Source organism: Hylobates moloch, unplaced genomic scaffold (assembly GCF_009828535.3).
Source record: "Hylobates moloch isolate HMO894 unplaced genomic scaffold, HMol_V3 SCAFFOLD_16, whole genome shotgun sequence".
NCBI lineage: Eukaryota > Metazoa > Chordata > Mammalia > Primates > Hylobatidae > Hylobates > Hylobates moloch.
In genome coordinates, this window is record NW_026652291.1 from 16,932,575 (window position 1) to 16,956,779 (window position 24,205).

The 24,205-nt window shown below is 39.7% G+C and overlaps 1 protein-coding gene across 10 annotated transcripts in view; it reads right to left on the reverse strand.

Moving 5' to 3' along the window:
* ZC3H14 (zinc finger CCCH-type containing 14) overlaps window positions 1-24,205 on the reverse strand; it is a 48,841-nt gene that overhangs the window by 18,887 nt on the left and 5,749 nt on the right. For all 10 annotated transcript variants that reach the window (XR_009210361.1, XM_032134737.2, XM_032134733.2 and 7 more), the window contains exons 4-9: window positions 21,160-21,200; window positions 20,045-20,240; window positions 19,263-19,692; window positions 17,406-17,566; window positions 16,341-16,441; window positions 14,132-14,287 (exon numbers count right to left, since the gene is read on the reverse strand). Coding sequence is in view for 9 of the 10 variants with exons in the window: in XM_032134737.2 (XP_031990628.1) it covers window positions 14,132-14,287; window positions 16,341-16,441; window positions 17,406-17,566; window positions 19,263-19,692; window positions 20,045-20,240; window positions 21,160-21,200 (1,085 nt within the window). In the remaining variant the exon portion in view is untranslated. The remainder of the gene's footprint in view (window positions 1-14,131; window positions 14,288-16,340; window positions 16,442-17,405; window positions 17,567-19,262; window positions 19,693-20,044; window positions 20,241-21,159; window positions 21,201-24,205) is intronic.

Genomic DNA, 24,205 nt, shown 5'->3' on the forward strand with positions numbered 1-24,205 from the left:
TAACTCTGAAGATTAGGAAACTGGGGCACAGAAAGGTTAAAGTCAACTAGTAAACTGCAGGGTCTGCACCTTGGGTAGTCTGGCTCCTAGGTCCACACTCAAGGACTCTCCCATGATATATTAAGTGTAACAAAAACGTCACAGAGAACTCTGTGTGGTGTAATTCCTGCTTTATATGTACCTTTATGTGTGTGCGTAAGTAAACATATAATTCCACTTTATACACAAAGGGTGCACACGTTCATAGATACAAGAAATGCCTGGAAGACGACACCAATACACATCAAACTTCTAAGTGCAGTGCTTCCCTCCGAGAAAAGCAGGGGGATTTTCCATTTTCTTTGAATATAAAATCTCCCCTTGACTAAGAATCTTTCACAGTGCTTCCAGTCCAACACAATGTATCAAGTATATATAATTATAATCTCTCCTTCTAAAGAGTCCATAAATGTGAATTAAAGAACTTAATATCTACATCTCTACCCTATGATCTTTGGGTTTCTGTTCTTTTATTTTTATTTATTTTTTCCAAGATGGAATCTCGCCCTGTCGCTCTGGCTACAGTGGAGTGGCGCAATCTCAGCTCACTGCAACCTCCGCCTCCCAGGTTCAAGCAATTCTCCGGCCTCAGCCTCCCAAGTAGCTGGGACTACAGGCACACACCACCACACCCAGCTAATTTTTGTATTTTTAGTAGAGACAGGGTTTCACCATATTGGCCAGGCTGGTCTCGAACTCCTGACCTAGTGATTTGTCCGTCTCAGCCTCTCAAATTGCTAGGATTACAGGCGTGAGCCACCACGCCCAGCAGATTTCTATTCTTACGTTTTCTAATATTCATATCAATATAGCATGTGTACATAAGTAAAATATATTGGTACACATAAAAATGACTACTGTACAAAAATTTTCAGGTCAAAAACATGATGGAGATCACTGATTTAGAGATGGGGGTTACAAAGTGCAGCAGATGAGATGTCAACAATCTCTGGGTAATAGAAAATATATGGACAAATACTGGCTGTAAGGCACAGCAGGCAAAACCACAAATGAGCCCCTGTGAAAACTGCAGGTTAGATGCACGGCAGGAGTGACATTTACTCAGACAACAAACACTGACTGAGCTCCCACTAGTATATGCCAGACACTGCTCTGGGCACTCAGTAACAGCCATACAGAACAAACACATAAATCCCTGCTTAAAAAGGATGGACTCTGTTAAGATGGGGAAGGAGGTAGCTCTCAAGACCCCCAAATAAATATATTTAAAAGAAAACATTTCATGTTAAAACATAAAGACCTATGTCCGGATAAAAATACCTAAACTACAAAAACATAAAATATATATTTGATGGTGACAAACGTTACGGGGAAAAATAAAGCTTTAGAAAGGAGGGAGTGTGGGGATGGGGCCAGAGAAGGCCTCAAAGATGACGCATGGATGAGATATGAGAACATTCAAAGTAAACATTCTCAGGAGAGGGCAAAAGCAACTGAGATGCACAGCTCTTCAAATGTCCTGAAGGACAAGCAGACCAGTGTGCAGGAGGAGCAGCAAGGACAGGGAGCCAGAGTAGAGGGAGGGAGGTGGGTGATGAGAAGGCAAAATACTTTGACTTACAGTGTGACAGGGAGCCCCTGGAGGGTTCTAAGCTGCAGAGTAGCGTGATCTAATTTACAGTTCAAAGGATCACTGCTGCTGCTGTGTGGGACAGACTGAAGGAAGGCAAGTTTGAAAGCAGGCACACCTTGTAAGAACACACTATTCCAATAATCAAGTAACCAAGGCAAATCATAGACGGTGACTTTTTTTTTTTTTTTTTTTTTTTGAGACAGAGTGTCACTGTGTCACCAAGGCTGGAGTGCAGTGGCATGATCTCGGCTCCCTGTAACCTCCGCCTCCCAAGTTCAACCAATTCTCGTACCTCAGCCTCCTGAGTAGCTGGGACTACAGGCATGTGCCATCATGCCCAGCTAATATGTGTATTTTTAGTAGAGACGGGGTTTCACTATGCCGGCCAGGCAGGTCTCGAACTCCTAACCTCATATGATCCACCCGCCTCGGCCTCCCAAAGTGCTGGGATTATAGGCATGAGCCACCGCGCCCGGCCAGACAGTGACTTTGATGAGTGGTAGAGGCAGAAGTGATAAACGGTGGTGAATTCCATAAATCTGGAGGTAGAGGCTGACAGGTGGAACAAGGGAAGGAGGGAGACAGAGGTAGAGAGGGAAGAGGAAGGAAAGGAGAAGGGGAGAAAAAAAGAATGGCAACAGGATTCTGTCTCAGAAACTGGAAAGGTGAAGTCACCATTAAACTAAAATGAGAAAGACTGCAGGAAGAACAGACAGGAGAGGAAAATTCACAGTTCAGCTTTGGACAAGTTTGAAATTATTTATTACACATCCAAGAAGAAATATAAAGTGGTTGGACAGAAATGAGGAATTAAGGGCAAGGTCCAGGCTGGAGATATAAAAATGTGAGAGTCACAGTGCAGAGATGATATATCAAGGCTTGAATTTGGATGAAACAAAGGGCCATCCAACTGCGAGAGATTGCAGCAATGAGTAGAAACCAAGAAGGATGTAAGGCAGAGAAGAAGGCTTGTGAATGGTATTGCCAGAGACAGACATTTAAAATACAAAATTTTAATATTTTTAATAGACAACTAGTGGGAGTGTAAGCATACCAATCTGCTCCCCCAAGAAATTCCTCCACAACTGCAAGGCCAATTGCAGCTCCTTGTCTGCTTCATTGAAAGCTAAACCTGCCTGTAGAAAAGCTCAGCCCACAGCACAACTCTAGGTAAGCCTCTGCACTACCTTTCCTTAAACTAGGAACCACTATCTGCAGATGTTTTTGAAAAAAATCCCATAAATGAAAGAGCAAGAAAAAAAGCATAAAATCTGACTCTGACTCCATTAATTAGAAGAGTGAACTCCTTGAAAAGAAAAAAAAAAATCCCTCTAATTAGGATCTTCAGACAGTTGAGATGATACTGTATCCACAAAGTTAAGATACTATGAAAAATAGAACAAGAAAAAGTTTGTGGAAATTAAAAAATATGCTTGCCTACATTTTTTAAATGTTCAGTAAGGAGACTAAAGATCAAGTCAAGGAAGTATTCAAGAGTAGACCAACAAGATCAAGTCAAAAATCAAGAGAGAAAAGATATACAACTGATAGATTAAAGTAGGGGCTTATCATCCAACTAACAGAATTTCCACGAGAACAATGAAAACAAGGACAGTAAATTTTAAAACAAATAATGCAAGAGTATTTCCCACACTGAACAGAATGAATTTTCAAATTAAAAGGGTACCTAATGTACCTAACTAGCATCTAGACATACCACAGTGAAATTTCAGACACCAGGAACATAGAAAAAAAAAAAAATCCCCGGAGAAAAAAATCCCAGGTATTACACAATGGAATAAGATGGGCTACCAAGTTCTCAGCATCAACACTGAAGCCTCAAGATGATGAAACTATGCCTTCAAAGTTCTGAAGAAAATGACTTCAACCTATAATTCTGTACCTAGTCAAAGTATCAAAGAAGTACAAGGATGGCTTCAGATTTCCAAGAACTCAGAAAATTTACCTTCTATACTTTCTTAAGGAGTTTCTTTGTGATGTGATTACGAAATGGAGAAATGCACTGAGAAGACAAAATGGAATTCAGGAATTGCAGAGCCGACTCAGAGGAGGAGGGCGCCCCGGGATGATGGCCTTGAGCAGGCCTAGAGCAAGCAGTCAGGTCAGAAAAGGAGGAGAGAGGCTCCAGGAGGAAGGTACCTAAGAACAAGTGGGAAACTCAAAGATTTCAAAGCACAGAGTGATACACTTTTAGGCTACAGTACAGGTAGGCAATGCAAGAAGGGAAAAAGAACCTAAGGGAAACAAAAAAGGGGGAAAAATTAAAAAAAACTCTAGAGGGTCCCCACACAAAACTGTACAAGAAACAGAATGTAAATTTGGCCTTGTAATATTTATACAGTCTTTAAAAATTTTTTTTATTTTTAGAGACAGGGTCTTGGTCTGTCACCCAGGCTGGCACAATCACAGTTCACTGTAACCTCGAACTCCTGGCTCAAGCAATCCTCCAGAGTAGCCATGACTATAGGTGCACATCATCACACCTAGCTAATTAAAAAACATTAAAATATACATATAGATGAGAGTCTCGCTATGTTGCCCATGCTGGCCTCAAATTCCTAGGCTCAAGCAAACCTCCCACCTCAGCCTCCTAGAGTGCTGGGATTACAGCTGTGAGCCACCAACCATGCTCAGACTAAATAGTCTTAATAGTGTAAATGCTTACTGTTTCTCAACTTAAGAGTCAATCTACTAAGTCTTAACTAAAGTAGGGAACAAAATGTAAATTTGATCAGCTTTGACAATATAAAAGTACAGGTGACAATTTGGAAGGTGGAGGCAGGATAGAATGTAGGTGGCGGCAAGAAAGAAAATATAAGACTTGAAAGAGAGGCCTGGCATGGTGGCTTATGCCTGTAATCCCAGCACTTTGGTAGGCCAAGGTGGGTGGATTGCCTCAGCTCAGGAGTTCGAGACCAGCCTGGGCAAGATGGTGAGACCCTGTCTCTACTAAAAAATTCCAGGTGTGGGAGGGTGTGCCTGTAGTCCCAAGCTACTCAGGAGGCTGAGGCAGGAGAATCACTTAAACCCGGGAGGCAGAGGTTGCAGTGAGCCAGGATTACGCCACTGCACTCCAGCCTGAGTGACAAAGTGAGACTCTACCTCCGAAAAAAAAAAAAAAAGGAATTGAAGGATAACATAAACATCCATATCTTTCAGAAGTCAAAATATACTAAATATACTGAAATATAACAAGAAATATTTAGGTATACTACTTAAAATTACTAAAGTAACCAATTAATGAATTAAAAACTGACTTTGCTGTATGAGCTTGGAAGCAAGGGAAAAGTATAAATGGGCTAGATCCTGACATACAGCAAGAAATCAACAGATACTATCTAGTTGGTCAATGAAGAAACAGTATAAAGCATATTATTAAAACATAGAGATAGAAACAGAAGCATTTAAAAGTGGGGGATTCTGCAGAGTGGGACTAGTATAGAGAAGAATGAAGCAAGGAATGTTGCTTTTTATTTTTAATCTTTTTTATACTATTTGATTATTTTCTCATCTATCAGGAGATATTACATTGATATGCTTTCTTTTTCCAGATTTTCTATGGTGAGCATGTATTTCATAATGCATTTTATTTCACATATATGGGATGCTTCCATACATTATACCAAACAGGAAAAATAAAAGGAAATCCACGCCTAGACACATCGTAGTGAAACTGCAGAACATCAAACACAAAGAGAAGATCTTGAAAGCAGCCAGAGAGAAAGGACAGATCACCTACAAAGGAACGACAGACAATTAGAATGACAGAAGTCCACTCAACAATGGAAAGCAGAAGACAATGGGATAATATATATAAGGTGTGGAGAGCAAATAACTGTTAACCTAGATTTGGGTATCCAGCAAAACTACTGCACAAGAACACAAAGAAAGAAAACACTCACAGGTGAACAGACTCTTGGAAAATATATTGCCAACAGACATGTTCCAGTGAAACTTCCAAAAAAATACTTCAAAAATACTTCAAAATATTGGAAAATAATGATCCCCAAATAACACTCAGAGATGTTAAGAATAAGTAAAATGATAAACAGGAGGTAAACCTGAAAAAACATTGCCTGGAGAAAATTACAAAACTGTTGTCCAACTTGTGTATTTTATTTTACTTATTTTTTTGATAAGGAGTGTTGCTTTGTCACTCAGGCTGGAGTGCAGCAGCGCAGTCTCAGCTCACTGCAACCTCTGCCTCCCAGGTTCAAGCGATTCTTCTGCCTCAGCCTCCTGAGTAGCTGGGACTACAGGTGCGTGCCTGGCTAATTTTTCTATTTTTAGTAGAGACAGGGTTTCACCATATGGTCAGGCTGGTCTCGAACCCCTGACCTCAGGTGATCCACCCACCTCAGCCTCCCAAAGTGCTGGGATTACAGGCATGAGCCACTGCGCCCGGCCCAACTTGTGCATTTTAAAAAAGATCAAATTGAAACGCTGAAAACAAGTAAATTAGGAGGGTAAAGACTGAAGCTCTTCAAAGGTATTCAAAAGTCCTTTTACTGTTTGAGAATGGGGTCAGGATATTAACTTTTAGAATACTAAATTAAATTTGTGTGGTAAAATTTCACTGGTAACGACTAAAAGAACAGAAATGAGGCCAAGCATGGTGGCTCACACCTATAATCCCAACACTTTGGGAGGCTGAAGCCGGCAGATCACAAGGTCAGGGGATCAGAGATCAAGAGATTGAGACCATCCTGGCCAACATGGTGAAACCTCGTCTCTATTAAAAACACAAAAATTAGCTGGGCGTAGTGGTGGGCGCCTGTAATCCCAGCTACTTGGGAGGCTGAGGCAGGAGAATCACTTAAACCAGGGAGTCGGAGGTTGCAGTGAGCCGAGATTGCACTACTACACTCCAGCCTGCCGACAAAGTGCGACTCCGTCTCAAAAAAAAAAAAAAGAACAGAAAGGGAAGGTTTAAATAGTAAACTAGTTTAAAATTGTAGAACCAGGGTTAGGGTTGTCAACAATAACAGTAATTAAATGAACCTTAAAAAAGATGAGAAAAAAACAGAAAAGCAGGCAAATGCAAATCAGAAAGAAATGATGACAGAAAGTAATCCAACTATACCAGTAATTGTAATAAATGTGACTGGTCTAAACTCTCCAATAAAAGGCAAACTCAGATGAGACTAAAAAACAAAATCCAGCTTTATGATATTTAAGATATAATATATAGTTGACCCTTGAACAACATCAGGGCTAAGGGAACCAACCCCCCAACAACAGTTGAAAACCCACATACAACTTTCGACTTCCCAAACATTTAACTACTACTGTTGCCAACGTAGCTGCAGTAGCAGCTTCATAAATTTTTTTCTTTTTCTTACCATGGTTCTTATGTTAAATTCATTTATCTTGAAATGGTGAATAACTGCAGCCACAGTTGTAATATGTATCTTTGGTACACACTGAGCAATGGTTTCTTGTAATGTCATGACTTTTCTCTACTTCTTGGGAGCACGTCCAGCATCACTAGTAGCACTTCATTATGGGTCCCCTGGTGTTATTCAAGGTTTACAGTATTGCACTAAACATGATGAAAAATATGCAAGAACTGCAAGATCACCTTTTACTGCAATTCACAATTCACTAGAGAGCTGAACTGTCACAGAGATGGTTAGCATCACACAGCATTTTAAGTGGACACTCAAAACACCTTAGCTCACCAAAAAGCAACAGGAGGTAACAACAAAATTATTACAGTAGTGCCGTATGTACTATAGTAAATCTTACGTAGCTATTACTGCATCTTTATGTTTGCTTACATTTCTCTCAACTACAAGTGGTATCATGTAAAGTCTGTGTTTGTGTGCATATATTTTGATAAATTAAACTTCATAATACATTTGTGTATGTTTTAAGATAGTAAATGTTAGTCTAGTAGCTACATATATTTTATGTGTTCATGACATACCTAAATTTTTCTTAGTTTTGTCACTATTTCTAGGCTAGTTTATCTACAAGTTTTTTCAAATTGCCACATATCTCAAAAAATATTTCCAATATATTTATTTTCAAAAATCCACATATAAGTGTATGAGTGGATCCACACAGTTCAAACTTGTGCAGTTCAAGGGTCAACTGTATATACCTAAAGCAAGAGAGAGAAAACTGAAAACAAAGGCAGGGAAACCAGATATATAAAGCAAATATAATTAAATGGCTATATTAATCTCAGGCAAAACTGACTTTAAGATAAAAACATCTTTTGCTGCAGAGGGTCATAAATCAAGATAAGGGATTCAATTTGCAAGAAGATATAACAAATTTAAATATGTATGCACCTACTAATAGTATATAACAGCCTAAAAATAAAGCAAAAACTGATATAAGTACAAGAGAAATTAAGATAAATCTGTCATCATGTTGGGCAATTTCAACACCCTTTCTCAAGTGGTAAGTCAAGCAGCACAAAAACTCAGCAAGGTCAAGATTTGAATAATATTAACAGTAGAGCTTTATCTACTGAATAAATGTAAAATTCCCAATCCAGTAATTAGTCCACTTTCTTCCAAAATGCATGTGGAAGATGCATAAACTTGATTATGCACTAAGCAAGTGTTAACAATTTTCAAAAACTATGCATTGTAAAAATTACATTGTCTAACCACAATGCAATTAAGTCAGATGTATATAGTAAAAAGGATTAAAAGACAGAAACACACACCACTTCCAAATACTGTATAGAAAACACACTTTCTTTTTTTTTTTTTTTTTTTTGAGACGGAGTCTCGCTCTGTCACCCAGGCTGGAGTGCAGTGGCACAATCTCGGCTCACTGCAAGCTCCGCCTCCCGGGTTCACGCCATTCTCCTGCCTCAGCCTCTCCGAGTAGCTGGGACTACAGGCGCCCGCCACCACGCCCGGCTAATTTTTTTGTATTTTTAGTAGAGACGGGGTTTCACCGTGGTCTCGATCTCCTGACCTCGTGATCCGCCCGCCTCGGCCTCCCAAAGTGCTGGGATTACAAGTGTGAGCCACCGCGCCCGGCCTAGAAAACACACTTTCAATGATGAAAATTATAATGGAAATTAAAGACAGTCTGATAATGAAAACATGATGAATTAAAACCTGTCATATGTATTCTTCTCAAATGCTTACATTTGAGAAGAAGACAGGCTGAGGTAAATAATTTTTAAAATATTGAAGGATAAATTAAAAGAGAAGTCGGGCCAGGTGCAGTGGCTCACAGCTGTAAACCTAGCACTTTGGGAGGCTGAGGCAAGAGGACTGCTTGAGCTCAGGAGTTCCAGACCAGCCTGGGCAACATAGTGAGACTCCATCTTTACAAAAAAACTTAAACATTAGCTGGGCATGGTGGCGTGTGCCTATGGTCCCTGAGGTGGGAGGATCATTTGAGCCCAGGTGTTTGAGGTTGCAGTGAGCTACAATTGTGCCACTGTACTCTAGCCTAGGCGACAGTGAGACCTCGCCTCTTAAAAAAAAAAAAAAAAAAAAAAGCACAAGTCGATGAAATAGAAAACAAAAACACCAAAAAAACAAAAAAATCAATAAAGCCAGGATAACGTTGTTAAGTCTTTGAAAAGATCGGCAAAATAAACTTCTAGTGACAGACTGATGGCAAGACAAAAAGCAAAAAGTACACATGAGGTGGGTGAGCTAGTAAAAATAAAGACACCAGAGAAATGAGAGAATGCTATCTGCTCAAACAAAAGAAGAAAAAAAAGCTATCAACAACTTATGCCAATAAGTGTGCATGTTTATATTTTAAAAACCTGCCCCAGATTTTACCGTACAACAGTGAGTAACCACATTAACAGGTAATAGTTGCTTGCAGTATCACTTCACACTTGTAAATATATCTAGTAATACCAAAGTCCTCATCAGCAAAGGTACCTGACACCATTTCAACTGTCCCCTTTTAAAACACAATACAGAAAACCACACAAACATATAGCTTAATGAATTTTTGTAAGGCAAAACACCCTTCTGACTACCATCCAAGTCAACAGAGAGAACGTCATCTGCCACCCCAGAAGCCTCTCTGTGTGCTCCATCTTTATCAGTCCTCTTCAAAAGCAACCACTATGTGCTTTTTATATTAACGCCTAGAGGTTCTTTATAATTTCACACATAGTGGGTATCCCTAGCCACTACAGTTTAATCCTGCTCCTTTTATTTTCCTTTGATTTGCCTTTTAATCTCAAATTCTCAGGCTATTCAACCCACAGTGTCCCAAAGACTATTTTTCCGGCTGCACACTGATGGTGAAGCTCAACCAACATATTCCTCTGACCTCTGCAACTTCTTGCAAACTGACTGCTGGACTGGAAGCTTGATGACTTAGGTTTACATTTTTGGCAAGACAAAAGTTCTGTTCTTTTGTATCAAGAGGCACAAAACAACTGGTTTTCACTCTTAAAAGCAAAACTCTAATTCTACCATCTTGTTCTCCTATTAGCTGAAATCATTTTAAAAGAAAATGTTTCTCTCATCTACTATATCAGAGGCTGGCAAATCTTTTAGGCTATTTTAGGCTATGCAAGCTATATGGTCTGTTGCAACTATTCAACTAAGGTTGTAGTATGAAAGTAGCCATGGACAATACATACATGAATAGGCACGGTTTGGTTCCAACAGACGCCAACTCCTGTCCTATGGGGTTACCCAGTGGTATCATTCTTACAGAAAAGACAGCATAAATGTTCAATTATTTTATTTACCCAGTTTTCAAGACAATGAATATCTACTATCTTCCAGAAGGTAGGACTAGTTAGAGCTTATTTTTTAAAAATGTCATTATGAAACTGTGGATTTAAATGGGCTTTAATCCACTGCGATATTTACACCTACTGAATCTCAAATAATTCTATTTTTGGCCAATGGAAACCTCTCTAAGTCGGCTCCTGCATCCTTTGGACATGGTCTACCATTCGTTGACAGCTTCTTTGCTATCTGGGATGTTGAGCCATTCCAGGATCATGTTAACATTTCTTGCCCCAGACCTGAAAAAAGACATTTCTCAAGAAGCCTAGTTCTTTGTTTTTTCATTTTTATTTTTTTTTTAGACGGAATCTCACTCTGTTGCCCAGGCTGGAGTACAGTGGCACAATCTCGGCTCACTGCAACCTCCGCCTCCCAAGTCCAAGCGATTCTCCTGCCTCAGCCTCCTGAGTAGCTGGGACTACAGGCGCACACCACAACGCCCGGCTAATTTTTTTGTATTTTTAGTAGAGACGGGGTTTCATCACGCTGGCCAGGCTGGTTTTGAACTCCTGACCTCAGGTGATCTGCCCACCTCGGCTTCCCAAAGTGCTGGGATTACAGTCGTGAGCAACTGCACCGAGCCCAAGAAGCCTAGTTTTTTAAATAGGAAGTATTCCAGGACCACAATCTGGGAACTATGGATGATGCTAAGGGTTGACGAATGTTTCTATGCCCTTCCAGTAGACAGAACTAGAAAAAAATGTATTTATATATAAAATACAATGTGAGTTCCAAAACATTTCCAATGTAAATTCAGGACAACGGGCTTTTACTTGTCTGAAGCTCATCCTCCATTAGATTCCCTAAGAAAAGTTCACGGGAATAACAGTCACTGAATTTCTGCATATAAATAACAGTTGGTGCTGGATCACTTCTAAAGGTCACTTTTGCTGGACATTAAATTCTTGGCTCACATTTTCTTTTCTGGAGTATCTTAAATATGCTAGTCCATTTATTTCCAGCACAAAAGTGATGCTGTTGAAAAGTCTGATGATAATCTACCTTTCTTTTTCTTTTAAGTCATGTGCCCCTTTTGCCTAAATGTCCATTTTATTTTTAAAATTTCATTAATTATATAATACATCTTAGTGTTATGGTTCTCAGCAAATATTCTCAGGTATACTGTGCAATTTTTCAGGCAACAGTTTCAAGTATGTTTTCACTTCAGGAAAGTTTTCTTGAAAGACAGTTAATGTTTGCTCTGTTCCTCTGAATATTGTTTCTTTGGAGATTCCTATTATAAAAACACTGTATTTCTATTGCCTATTATCAATATTTGCCACTTTCTCATGAGCCCTTTTAGACTTTTAAAATGTTCTTGTCTTTTATCTTCAATTTCTCTGAAGATATTTTAATTTTATTTATTTTTAAATTGCTATTTTCTGTAGCCATAAGGTTTTGCTATGTTGCCCTGGCTGATCTTCAACTCCTGGCCTCAAGTGATCCTCCCGCCTTGGCCTCCAAATTGCTGGGATTACATGCATGTTTTATTTTATTAAGACACACTAATTCTCGAGTTCTAATTTAGTCTTCATTTCTCTTGAGACAAGGTCTCACTCTATCGCCCAAACTAGATGGCAATGGCATGATCATGGCTCACTGCAACCTCAGCCTCCTGGGCTCCAGCAATCCTCCCACCTCAGCCTGCCTGGAGGGCAATGGTATGATTGTGGCTCACTGTAACCTCAGTGGGCTCCAGCAATCCTCCCACCTCAGCCTCCCTGGAGGGCAATGGTATGATCGTGACTCACTGCAACCTCAGCCTCCTGGGCTGCAGCAATCCTCCCACCTCAGCCTCCCAAGGAGACAGGACTAAAGATGTATACCTCGCCCAGCTAGTATTTTTATTTTTTGTAGAGACAGGGTTTTGCTATGCTGCCCAGGCTAGTCTCAAGTGATCCTCCTGCCTCAGCCTCCCAAAGTGTTGGGATTACAGGCATGAGCCACTGCACCCAGCCTCAAAGTTCTTCTGTTTTATGTTTTTCTTGGCTTTGTCTTGTATTATTTAAATAATGTCTTCTAGCTCACTTTGAAATTGTATTTCTTTTTGGTATACCTTTCAGCATGCTTTCACTGAAACAATGCTATTTTGTCTTTTATTCCCTTTTATCTTTTAATTTGGCACAGGACTTGACCTTGATACTTTTCTGTTGTTCATTTTAGGGGAAAATTTGCTTTGGATAGCTATTCTAACTTCAGAATCAACAACCTTCTTCTGTTGATTTTGTGATGTTAAAAAATATGGCACCTTGATTTGAGATTTCCTATTGTTTTCCTCTCCTATTTTTATCTGACATTCTTTCCTTTTCTCTATTGTCTGTTTCCCTGCTCCATTTGATTCCACTCCAAGACTCTCACGTAGAGCCCTGTCTTTGAAGAAAACCTTGGTGCAACACATTACAGACTCCATAAGGAGTAGACCACTGCAGCCCTTTTAGATTAGCCTCATCTGCCACTACACTGTGCAAAATCCCTCCTCAGTTTCAGCTACTCTTCTCAATTTGGCCCATTCACATTTTCCAGTTGGTACCTATTGGCTGTTCGGGGGCCAAACAGGTCTTGTCCTCAGGCCTATCATTTATCAGAATAGTATATAACGCTGTCACGGCAAACTGAACAATACAGTCAAAAATTTTTAAAGAGACACAATGAGGAGACAAATACAGAACTGACAATTTTGAAATCATAAGGTTTCATGAAACCAGGAACAATTTAAAGGACAGTTTTGAAGAAATGAAAAAATATATTCCAAGGTTCTTGAAAAGTATGTGAGAAATAACATTAATAAGCATACAGATTTTTTTGGTGGGATTTTAAAATTCAAATCTTAGTAGAAAAAGAAACAGAAGAAACAAGAATCCTTCTTAATGACAAAAGAGAGAAAAGGTCTGAAGAGTCATGGAGAAGGGCTGTGCAGGCCCAGGGTTCAGAGAACAGAGACACCAAAAGTCCAAACTAACAGCATTAAGTTCTGGGTAATGAGGATGAGGGGAGAGATACTTTCACAAAGGAGTCAGAAGATGAGAGACACACTTTCGAAGTCAAAAGATTGTATAGGAATTGGGGGAGAAAGCTGAAAAAAAAGCAAAAAAAAAAAAACCTCGAAGCCAACTGATGTATGTTAAGCACGAGGGGATAAATTAGGGTTGCTGGGACACATATGGGAGGTCAGAGACAGGATGTTTAAGAGAGGGGAGATTTAAAGGTAACTAAAATTTCAAGTTCAGGTAAACGGGTAGGATCAACAAAAAGAGAAAAAGAAAGAATGCAGAAATAAATATATCTTTAAGAAGGAGCTATCTAAAGACTAGCAAAATTCTGATAATAACTAAGGCTTAATGACTGGGTTCATGAGAGTTCACTGTACTAGCCTTTCCATTTTTGAGAATATTAAAAATTTCCACAATAAAAAGACTTTTAAAAATTTCTAGAAAGGCTGGGTGCAGTGGCACACGCTTGTACACACTTCCAGCTACTAAGGATGCTGAGGCAGGAGGACTGCTTGAGCCCAGGAGTTTGAGGACTGCCTGGGCAACACAGCAAGACCCTACCTCTTTAAAAAAAAAATTTTTCTGAAGTGTTGGTATGAACCTTCCTCATGGTATCCTTCTCATTCTATTTCTGGGCTTAATCATCACTTTTTTCATAGTGTAACATTTCATAAAATCCATTGGAAAATATTCAATGCCTCATGAAAAAACTGTAGTAAAGAGTGAAACATCATTTAAGTTATTACCTTGGTTTTTTTCTACAGAATCGCCTTTTGTTTCCTCTTCTTTAATGGGGGGACTTATTCTGGGGGTCCTACTTTGTCCCTGGACCACTTCTGCTAGCAATTCTTCTTGAGAAGTTCGAGTTCTGGGAGCAACTGGAAGTGTCTGTTTCTGTGGGACTTTCACATAAAAGCAAAAAAGATAGAAATACAAATGCAGTAATACATCAAAACTCCACAGTGACTATGTCGTATTAAATATAAATGCCTCCTTCGGTTTAGAACACATGAGGAGTTCAGGCTGGGAGCACTGGCTCATGCCTGTAATCTCAGCACTTTGGGAGGCAAGGCGGGTGGATCACTTGAGGTCAGGAGTTTGAGACCAGCCTGGCCAACATGGCAAAACCTCGTTTCTACTAAAAATACAAACATTAGCCGGGCATGGTGGCACACACCTGTAATCCCAACTACTGAGGAGGCTGAGGCAGGAGAATTGCTTAAACCCCGAAGGCGGAGGTTGCAGTGAGCCGAGACTGCGCCACTGTGCACTCCAGCCTGGGCAACAGAGTGAGACTCTGTCTCCAAAAAAAAAAGAAAAAGAAAAGAACAGAACATACATATAAGGAGTTCAATCCATAGATACCATTCATTTTTTCTTACAACATTACTGAGATAGATACCTGACCTATTTATCCAAACATATGTAAACAATATCCATACAACCACATACCATGAATACAATATAATACATATGTATTCATTTTCAACAAAATGCGGTTTATTTAAGCTTAGCTTCATGATCTTATATGAGTTTCAAATTGTAATTTAGATAACCTAGGTAAAGAAAGAAAATTTCAAAGTCATGGAACTTCTCTAAACTTCCCATCATTCTAGACAATTAATACTGCTGATAGATCAGGAAATGAAATGTAGATATATCATTAGGTCAAGAGTGCGCCTTTGCCTGATCATCCTTATTCTATATGCCAAAACCTGTTGAATTTTGTGTTCAAGGTTAAATTGGGGATGAGGAGAACCAAGAGGACAGACAAGTATCAGGATCAAAAACTGATGGTGCCAGGTGCGGTGGCTCACGCCTGTAATCCCAGCACTTTGGGAGGCCGAGGCAGGTGATCATCTGAGGTCAGGAGTACGAGACCAGCCTGGCCAACAAAGCGGAACCCCGTCTCTACTAAAAATACAAAAAAATTAGCCTGGCATGGTAGTGGGTGCCTGTAATCCCAGCTACTTGGGAGGCCGAGGCAGGAGAATTGCTTGGACCCAGGAGGCAGAGGTTGTAGTAAGCCAAGATCACACCACTGCACTCCAGCCTGGGCAACAGAGCAAGACTTCGCCTCAAAAAAAGAAAAAAACAAAAAAACTGATGGCTACAGCTTACCTCATTTTAGGAAGGGGGTCACAAAAAAAAGAAGCGAGAGAGTGGATAAGCAGGGCAATGCTGTAAGTACACCCATCAAATCCACAGCAAAACTTAAATCTTTTCAGAGTAGCTCATTACCATCAGCTTGTTAACACAAGTTTACACATTGGCTACAACAGGTCGACCAGAGTACAGAATTTAATGACAACACAAAATGACACCCATCAGTTGTTTGCACTTCACAATCAGCTTTCCGTAAGACCAGCTTACAGCTGATTCATCTCCTGTTTTGGAAACATGTAATACTTTTATATTCTCTCATAAAATTATTCAGTACTTCCACTAGAATTGGAGCAGGAACATCACAAATTAGTCAATTCTCTGCGTTATATTCTATTAATGAGTTCCACCAAAAGGGAAGAAACCAACCTTGTTTATACACTACTGTTTGACAAATTTCTATAACTTCAGCTACCTATTATTGTCCAGTTGTACTTCCCTTTAGACAACATAAATTCATATCTAATGTTGAATCTAATGCTACTAATATGAAAGTCCCACTTCATCAAAATTCTCTTCAAAATGTTTACATACTATATATTTCACACACATTGGAAAGATATAAAAGCTATTATACGGTGCTTGAAAAACTACAGTCCATTAACAGTTGGTGAAGTTTCTCAAACTTGTCAATTTCCTTTTAAAGCCATTTTTCTATAGGGGAACCTCATCTTGGTCTTGACATCTGACAGGCACCTTTATTTTACCACAATTTAAGGAGCAATCATTTTCAGCTTACTCAAGAATTACAGAAATGTCTCACCAAGTGTAAACATAATACATTTAAATTACCTGTAGAGTAGTTAGTTGTTTTTGTTACAGATTCTTGAGCTTCAGATATAGCCTTCAAAATCAGATTCTTGTTAGCTTGTTTAGAAGGTGGAAGAGAAGGTCTAAAAGAGTTAAGGTATTTTTATTAAACTTTAAATTTCAGTTCTTCACAGGCCAGCCATCTATTATGCCTTTACCACAACCTTCTCTAGGTTTTAAACAGACTAGCTGCAGTTTTTAGAAAATGCCAACTACACTGGAACCTTATTTTTTTTTAGACAGACTCTTACTCTCTCACCCAGACTGGAGTGTGGTGTCACTGCAGCCTTAAACTTCCAGGCTCAAGCAATGCTTCCACATCCACCTCTCCAGTCTAGGACTACAGGTGCCTGCCACAATGACCAGCTAATTTATTTTAATTTTTTTAGAGACAAAGACTCATTACATTGCCCAGGCTGGTCTCGAACTCCTGGTCTCAAGCAATCCTCCTGCCTCAGCCTCCCAAAGTGCTAGGTACAGGCATGAGCCACCATGCCTAGGCCCCTTTTAGTTTTTTTAAATAATAAATCTGAATCTTAACTGATGTTGTTCCCTCTCACTCCACCATCATATTTAGTCAATATTCTCTGCAATCCATTTCTCTCATTATTGTGTTTCTCAAAACCCAATGGAAGTCTTACATGGTATTACATTAAATATTTACATCAGGTGCGGTGGCTCACGCCTGTAATCCCAACACTTTGGGAGGCTGAGGAGGACAGATCACCTGAGGACAGGAGTTCGAGACCAGCCTGGTCCAACATGGTGAAACACCATCTCTAATAAAAATACAAAAATTAGCTGGTCGTGGTAGTGCACACCTGTAATCCCAGCTATTCAGGAGGCTGAATCAGGAGAATCACTTGAACCTGGGAGGCAGAGGTTGCAGTGAGCCAAGACTGTGCCACTGCACTCCAGCCTGGTTGACAGAGCGAGACTCCGTCTCAAAAAACAAACAAAAATTATTTTCGTGATTATTCTCTTCAATAAATCAGGAAGACTCCACCAAGGCAGTTAAAGATTAATTTACAGCCACGTTCAAGGTACCTCCTTTCAGGCTTTGCGGGCACAGACACACTGCTGGAGATGCTTCCTGTTCGAGACCCATAATCATCATCTTCTTCCTCCTCTTCTCCATCATGATTGAATTTTTTTACTTTAACAACTGAACTTACCACAGGCAACTTTCTCTTCCGAAAGTTTTCATCCTGCAATCAGATAACATTTATGCTTACCAAATCTCAGAAAATAACAAAAGTTCTATCACAAAATGTTTCCATTTTAAGAAAAAAACAGTACACAGTAATATGAGAAATTCACAGAGTATTTCTTGGTTTTATATAAAAATATAAATATGAGGCCGGGTGTGGTGGCTCACATCTGTAATCCTAGCACTTTGGAAGGCCAACGTGGGCGGGTCACAAGGTCAGGATTTTGAGACTAGCCTGGCCAATATGGGGAAACCCCGTCTCTACTAAAAATACAAAAATTAGCGGAGCGTGGCAGCATGCGCCTGTAGTCCCAGCTACTCTGGAGGCTGAGGCAGAAGAATCACTTGAACCCGGGAGGTGGAGGATGCAGTGAGCCAAGATCATGCCACTGCACTCCAGCCTTGGCGACAGAGACACCGTATCAAAATAAATAAATAAATAAATAAATAAATACTATAAATATAAAAATTATCCCTAACAGTCAACCTTTGCTAAAACAAAAATTAGAACTTTACATTTATTTTATCAACAGCTGCATACAGTGTTATTGAGGAAACTAATAAAACAGAGTTAATTGGTTACTCACTAGCAATTACCATGAACAATCTAAAATTGATTGAAACTCCCCAAATTAATTTAAGAGTAATATCTCAAATGCTGGAAATCCCAAAAAGGTATACAGATGTGACATAAAAGAACTCTAGGAGCAAGCCATGGAGAGGAAAATCTGGTATATCATGAGAAACAACAGATAAAACAATTTAAAAATAAACTTGGGGCCGGGCGCCGTGGCTCACGCCTGTAATCCCAACATTTTGGGAGGCCGAGGAGGGCAGATCACCTGAGGTCAGGAGTTCGAGACCAGCCTGGTCCAACATGATGAAACACCATCTCTATTAAAAATACAAAAATTAGCTGGTCGTGCTAATGCACACCTGTAATCCCAGCTATTCAGGAGGCTGAATCAGGAGAATTACTTGAACCTGGGAAGCAGAGGGTACAGTGAGCTGAGATCAAGGCAGATGGACCACAAGGTCAGGATTTCAAGACCAGCCTGGCCAACATGGTGAAACCCCATCTCTACTAAAAATACAAAAAATTAGCCAGGCATGGTGGCAGGTAATCCCAGCTAATCGGGAGGCTGAGGCAGGAGAATCGCTTGAGCCCAGGAGGCGGAGGTTGCAGTGAGCTGAGATCGCGCCATCACACTCCAGCATGGGCAACAAGAGCAAAACTCCTTCTCAAAAAGTAAAATAAAATAAAATAAACTTGGAATATGTTCTTTTGGTTTTTTTGTGTTTGGTATTTTTTGGTTGAGATGGAGTCTCGCTCTGTCGCCCAGGCTGGAGTGCAGTGGCACAATCTTAGCTCACTGCAAGCTCCGCCTCCCGGGTTCACGCCATTCTCCTGCCTCAGCATCCCGAGTAGCTGGGACTACAGGCGCCTGCCACCACGCCCGGCTAATTTTTTGTATTTTTAGTAGAGACGGGGTTTCACCATGTTGGCCAGGCTGGTCTCAAACTCCTGACCTCAAGTGATCCGCCTGCCTTGGCCTCCCAGAGTGCTGCGATTACAGGCATGAGCCACCGCGCCCAGCCTTGGAATATGTGTTTAGTTACTTCATATATTATTTAGTATCAAGAACTGCTGATTTTTTAGCCTAATAAGCCAGAATTTAAAAGTACATACAAACCTCCATACTCATTTTCTCCGAGTTGTTTCTAAAGAACGGACTATACGTTTCTTCTAAGCTGTTAAGCACCTCTGGTTCACACAAACGTCCTGTTTCATATACCCAACTACTCTGCATGTCAAGCTCCTTGGCAGCATGAATACTATTTTGCTGCTGTTGAAATTGCAACCTGTTTAAATGAACACCACTATCTGCATTTCTACTTGCAGGTGGTCGATAAATTTCAATAGAAGGGCGAGAAGAACCATATGTAAGTGTCACTGTAGGTTTTTTCTGAGATAAGGGATTCTCCTGCACAAAGTTGAGGTCTTCATCAATGAGATCATCTGGTTCTGGCTTAATATCAATCACATCTTCAGAGGGTGCTGGCTCCCTCAAAGGTTTCACTGTTGACATTAGTCGGGTTGCAGCTCCATCATCATAAGTCTGTCTATTTAAAAGAACAACAAAATGTATTATAGCCAAATTAGGGCAATTATCTCCAAATCTTTAAAGAATGTTTACTTGAAAAATTTCAATGAAAAAACTGAGGATATTCCCTTTACGTATTCCATTCAAAACTACTTTGAAATTGCACTTTCTTTAAACTTTGATTTACTAAATTTGTGATAAAAGATAATCATACTTAGATCTTATCCATTATTTTATTCAAAAAACTACTCATGATCACTTCACTGTTTCTAAAAATTGCTGAGAACAGCAAACTGAAAGACATAAAAACTAATATAAATGTCACATACACAGAGCCATCTGCCCACAGCAGGTCTACACCAAACTCTTACCTGACATTTGTGGTTTTTGACTCCTGCGAACTTGTAGAAACTCTGGAATCTCTTTTTTCAGGTCTCGTGCTAGGAATGGCAAGCGGTGGCACTGCAGCTTCATGCCTCCTCTCATCTCCCCGACTGAAATTGCTCTTGTTTGAAGGCACGTTACTATCAAAGATGTTGGTATCAGAAGACTTCAGACTAGAGGGTTCTGAAAAGAAAAATACAGTCCTTTTAATCTATTTTTATTTTTTGTTTTTATTTACTTATTTATTTTTGAGATGTAGTCTCGCTCTGTCGCCAGGCTGGAGGGCAGTGGCACGTTCTCGGCTCCCTGCAACCTCCAAATCCCTGGTTCAAGCGATTCTCCTGCCTCGGCCTCCCTAAGTAGCTGGGATTACAGGCACGTGCCACGATGCCTGGCTAATTTTTGTATTTTTAGTAGAGATGGAGTTTCACCATGTTGGTTGGCCAGGATGATCTCCATCTCCTGAGCCTATAATCCGCCCACCTTGGCCTCCCAAAATGCTGGGATTACAGGCGTGAGCCACAGTGCCTGGCCATCTATTTTTATTACTTTAAGTCTTTTCCTTCCTCATCACCAATTCAAAAGCAACACGTTTATTGTAGAAAATTTTAAAAATATAAATAAAAATCACCAATTATCTCAAAGGTGATTTTTCAGGGGAAGAGCACATATACATGTTTTTTAAAACATGTATCTTATGTGTGTATATTCTCATGTTATTCTTCCACAACATTATTTTTAATAGTTGAATATTATTCCACACATGGTAATACAACAATTTCGTTTATTATTACTGAACTTTTAAACTGTTTTCAATTATAAAATACCGAAATATCCTTAAGGCTAAATCTTTGCACACATATGTAATTATTTCCTGCGGATAAAGTGCACTGCTCCCTCTCCCACACTTAAATTATCTTTGAATTATGTTAAATTTACTGCTCTTAAGTTCATAAAAATATGTGCTTTCTAAAAAAGTTCAAATGAACCACTGTTTTGAAAGTGATGGGTTTTTCCCAAAGCACTATGACTTTAGAAAGAAACAAATCATATGCCATAGCAAGCAGAAATTTAAAAAAAAAAACAATGTTATGAATCTTACCAGTTGTAACAGAGCGAAGTTTATCTAATACACCATGAAGCCTGAGGAAAAAAACAAAAAACAAAAATAAAGCTTCCGTTAATAAAGATTTCAATTCAACTGTCACTCTAAATTTATGACATTATATTCAGAGATAATTTTTTTTTATTTTTTTTTATTTTTATTATTTTTAAATAGAGACGGGGTTTCACTGTGTTGTCCAGGCTGGTCTTGAAGTCCTGGACTTGAGAGAACCACCTGCCTCAGCCTCCCAAAGTGCTGAGATTACAGGCATGAGCCACCACACCTAGCTGAGATAAATACTGATAAGCTGTATTTAGTGAATTAATGGTATTAACTTTCAAATTTCACATTTTTAAAAAAAGGCTTTGTATAAATCCTACAGAAGTCAATAAAAAATTGTATTTTTTTCTTCACTGTTTTCAACATCTAGCCTCTGCAAAAATATGGGAAAGAATATCATCTGACAAGTCTTAGTCTACAAAATATGTCACACTGTTTTCTAAGTACTAAACATATACTGTAGCTTACAGTAAAACAAGTATCATAAACATGTAATATTGCTTATTATTACAACCATTTAAGCAGCTTATATTAACTGCTTAAATTAGATGGTGTCTTGGACAACTTAATTCTGAGAGGTTAAAAAAAGTTATAATCTCAAACTATGCTATATAATTTCACTCTATTACTTTCAAAACTGATGCTGTAAGGCTGTAATCTTGCTTGTAACATAACCTGTTTTGGTAGTTATAAATGAGGTAATTTGCCTTACATCCCTTCCCAGTACCTCCCAAAAAATGCCAGAAATCTCATAATGTTTCAGTGAGAACCCTAGTCACATGCTACTGTCCCCACGGACACAATTACTTCAAGGCTCCAAATAATCATAATAGTCTGTTTGGGGCTGGTGTTAATGAACACTAACTTAAGAAAGTAAAGTGTCAAAATGGGGACATCACCCTTTGCATCACTACATGTTAAAGAACTCAATTTATGGCCAGATGAGAATGTTGAATTAATTTGGTTTTAAATTCATTTGGTAGTCTGTTTTAAAAATCTGTATAAGTATTCCATCAAGTTATCAGAGAAAAGGATCTACTCAGTCACTTTAGAAAAAAAAGATAGTACTCACAATAATGGTAATTTCCCCAGTCAAAAGACCCACAATCTTTTTTTGCGGGGGGCTGGGAGAGAATAACCTCTGGGGACAAATAGTAACAAATGGGTTGGGTCACCCACAGTGAGGCAGCAGTGTGTGTATCATAACAACTGATGACCACTATACAATGTTCTTCAAATTTGTGCAATGTATAAACCCAGAGAATTCTGTGCAGAATTTCAAGAAGGTTGATAAGCATACAGTTGCCTACTTGGGCAAAAACACCTTGAAGACGACCTTTGGTATAAAGGCAAGAACTTAACCAGGCTCACCTCCCCACTTAGTGCCTCCTCTTGCCATTCAAATTCGGCAGGCCACTTGCTCACTTAACTTCTGCTACATCATCACCTTTCGCGGTAACTGGTAGTTCCTAGTCTGAGGGGCCTAATAAAGTATTTCTTCTGTCTATTCTCAGCTACATCATTATCCTCCAGCCCTCATCCTCACTTTACCTCAAACCTGGTACCAGGACCTAGCATATTTTTTTTTTTTTTTTTTTTTTTGAGACGGAGTCTCGCTCTTTCACCCAGGCTGGAGTGCAGTGGTGCAATCTCGGCTCACTGCAGGCTCCGCCCCCCTGGGTTCACGCCATTCTCCTGCCTCAGCCTCTGGCGTAGCTGGGACTACAGGCGCCCGCCACCTCGCCTGGCTAAGTTTTTGTATTTTTAGTAGAGACGGGGTTTCACCGTGTTAGCCAGGATGGTCTCGATCTCCTGACCTCGTGATCCGCCCGCCCCGGCCTCCCAAAGTGCTGGGATTACAGGCTTGAGCCACCGTGCCCGGCCAGGACCTAGCATCTTAAGTTGAATCTTACTCTTCTAGTCAGTATTCTCAACTAAAGGCATATAACAGTAATTTATGTATAAAAGCAAAGTTGCCTATTTTAAAATTCCAAACTTAAAAAAACTTATAAATAATCTCAAAATATGCTGTAACATTACACTATAATTATTACTCAAAATGAAGGTGTGAGTTTAATAAAAAGCTTAAAAAGTGAGAAACAGAAAACCTTGCCCTGTAAAAGGTAACTCATTGTAAAAGGCAATATAAGAAGCCAACCCAGTTCAAAAAAAATCTGTAACTGGTTTTGGTGGGGGAAAAGGAACTATTAAGATACAGAAGCTGGCCAGGTGTGGTGGCTCATACCTATAACCCCAAGACTTCTGAAGGCCAAGGCGGGAGGACTGCTTGAGCCCAGGAGTTAACACCATCCAGGGCAACATACTAAGACCCTGTCTGAACAAAAAATTTAAAAATTAGCCAGGCATGGGAGTGCAGGAGGGAGGGGACTGCAATGGGATGATCACTTGAAACCAGGAGATCGAGGCTGCAGGGAGCCATGTGCTGTCCCTGTCCAGCCCGGGTGACAGAGCAAGACCCTGTCTCAAAAAAAAAGATATAGAAGTTTACAAAAGAAACATAATAAGTATAGCCGACATATACTAAGAATTCCTTAGGGAAAAGATAGAGACACCTGTAAGTACTTCACACATATTAGCCCATTTGATCCTCAACAATAATTTTATAAAACAAGTGACTGTACTATTCCCATTTTATAGCTAGAGAAACCAAGGCAAGACATAGGGCCAAGATTCAACTTTGGCTGTCTGGCTTCAGAGGCTGATAAGGTTTGGCTCTGTGTCCCCACCCAAATCTTATATTGAATTGTAATCCCCACCTGTCAAGGGAGGGAGGTGACTGGATCATGGGGGTGGTTTCCCCCACGATGTTCTCATGATAGTGAGTTCTCAAGAGACAGTGAGTTCCCGAGTTCTCAAGAGACAGTGAGTTCTCATAAGATCTTATGATTTTATATTAAGTCTCTGGAAGTTCCTCCTTCACTGTTCTCTTTCCTGTCGACTTGTGAAGAAGGTGCTTGCTTCC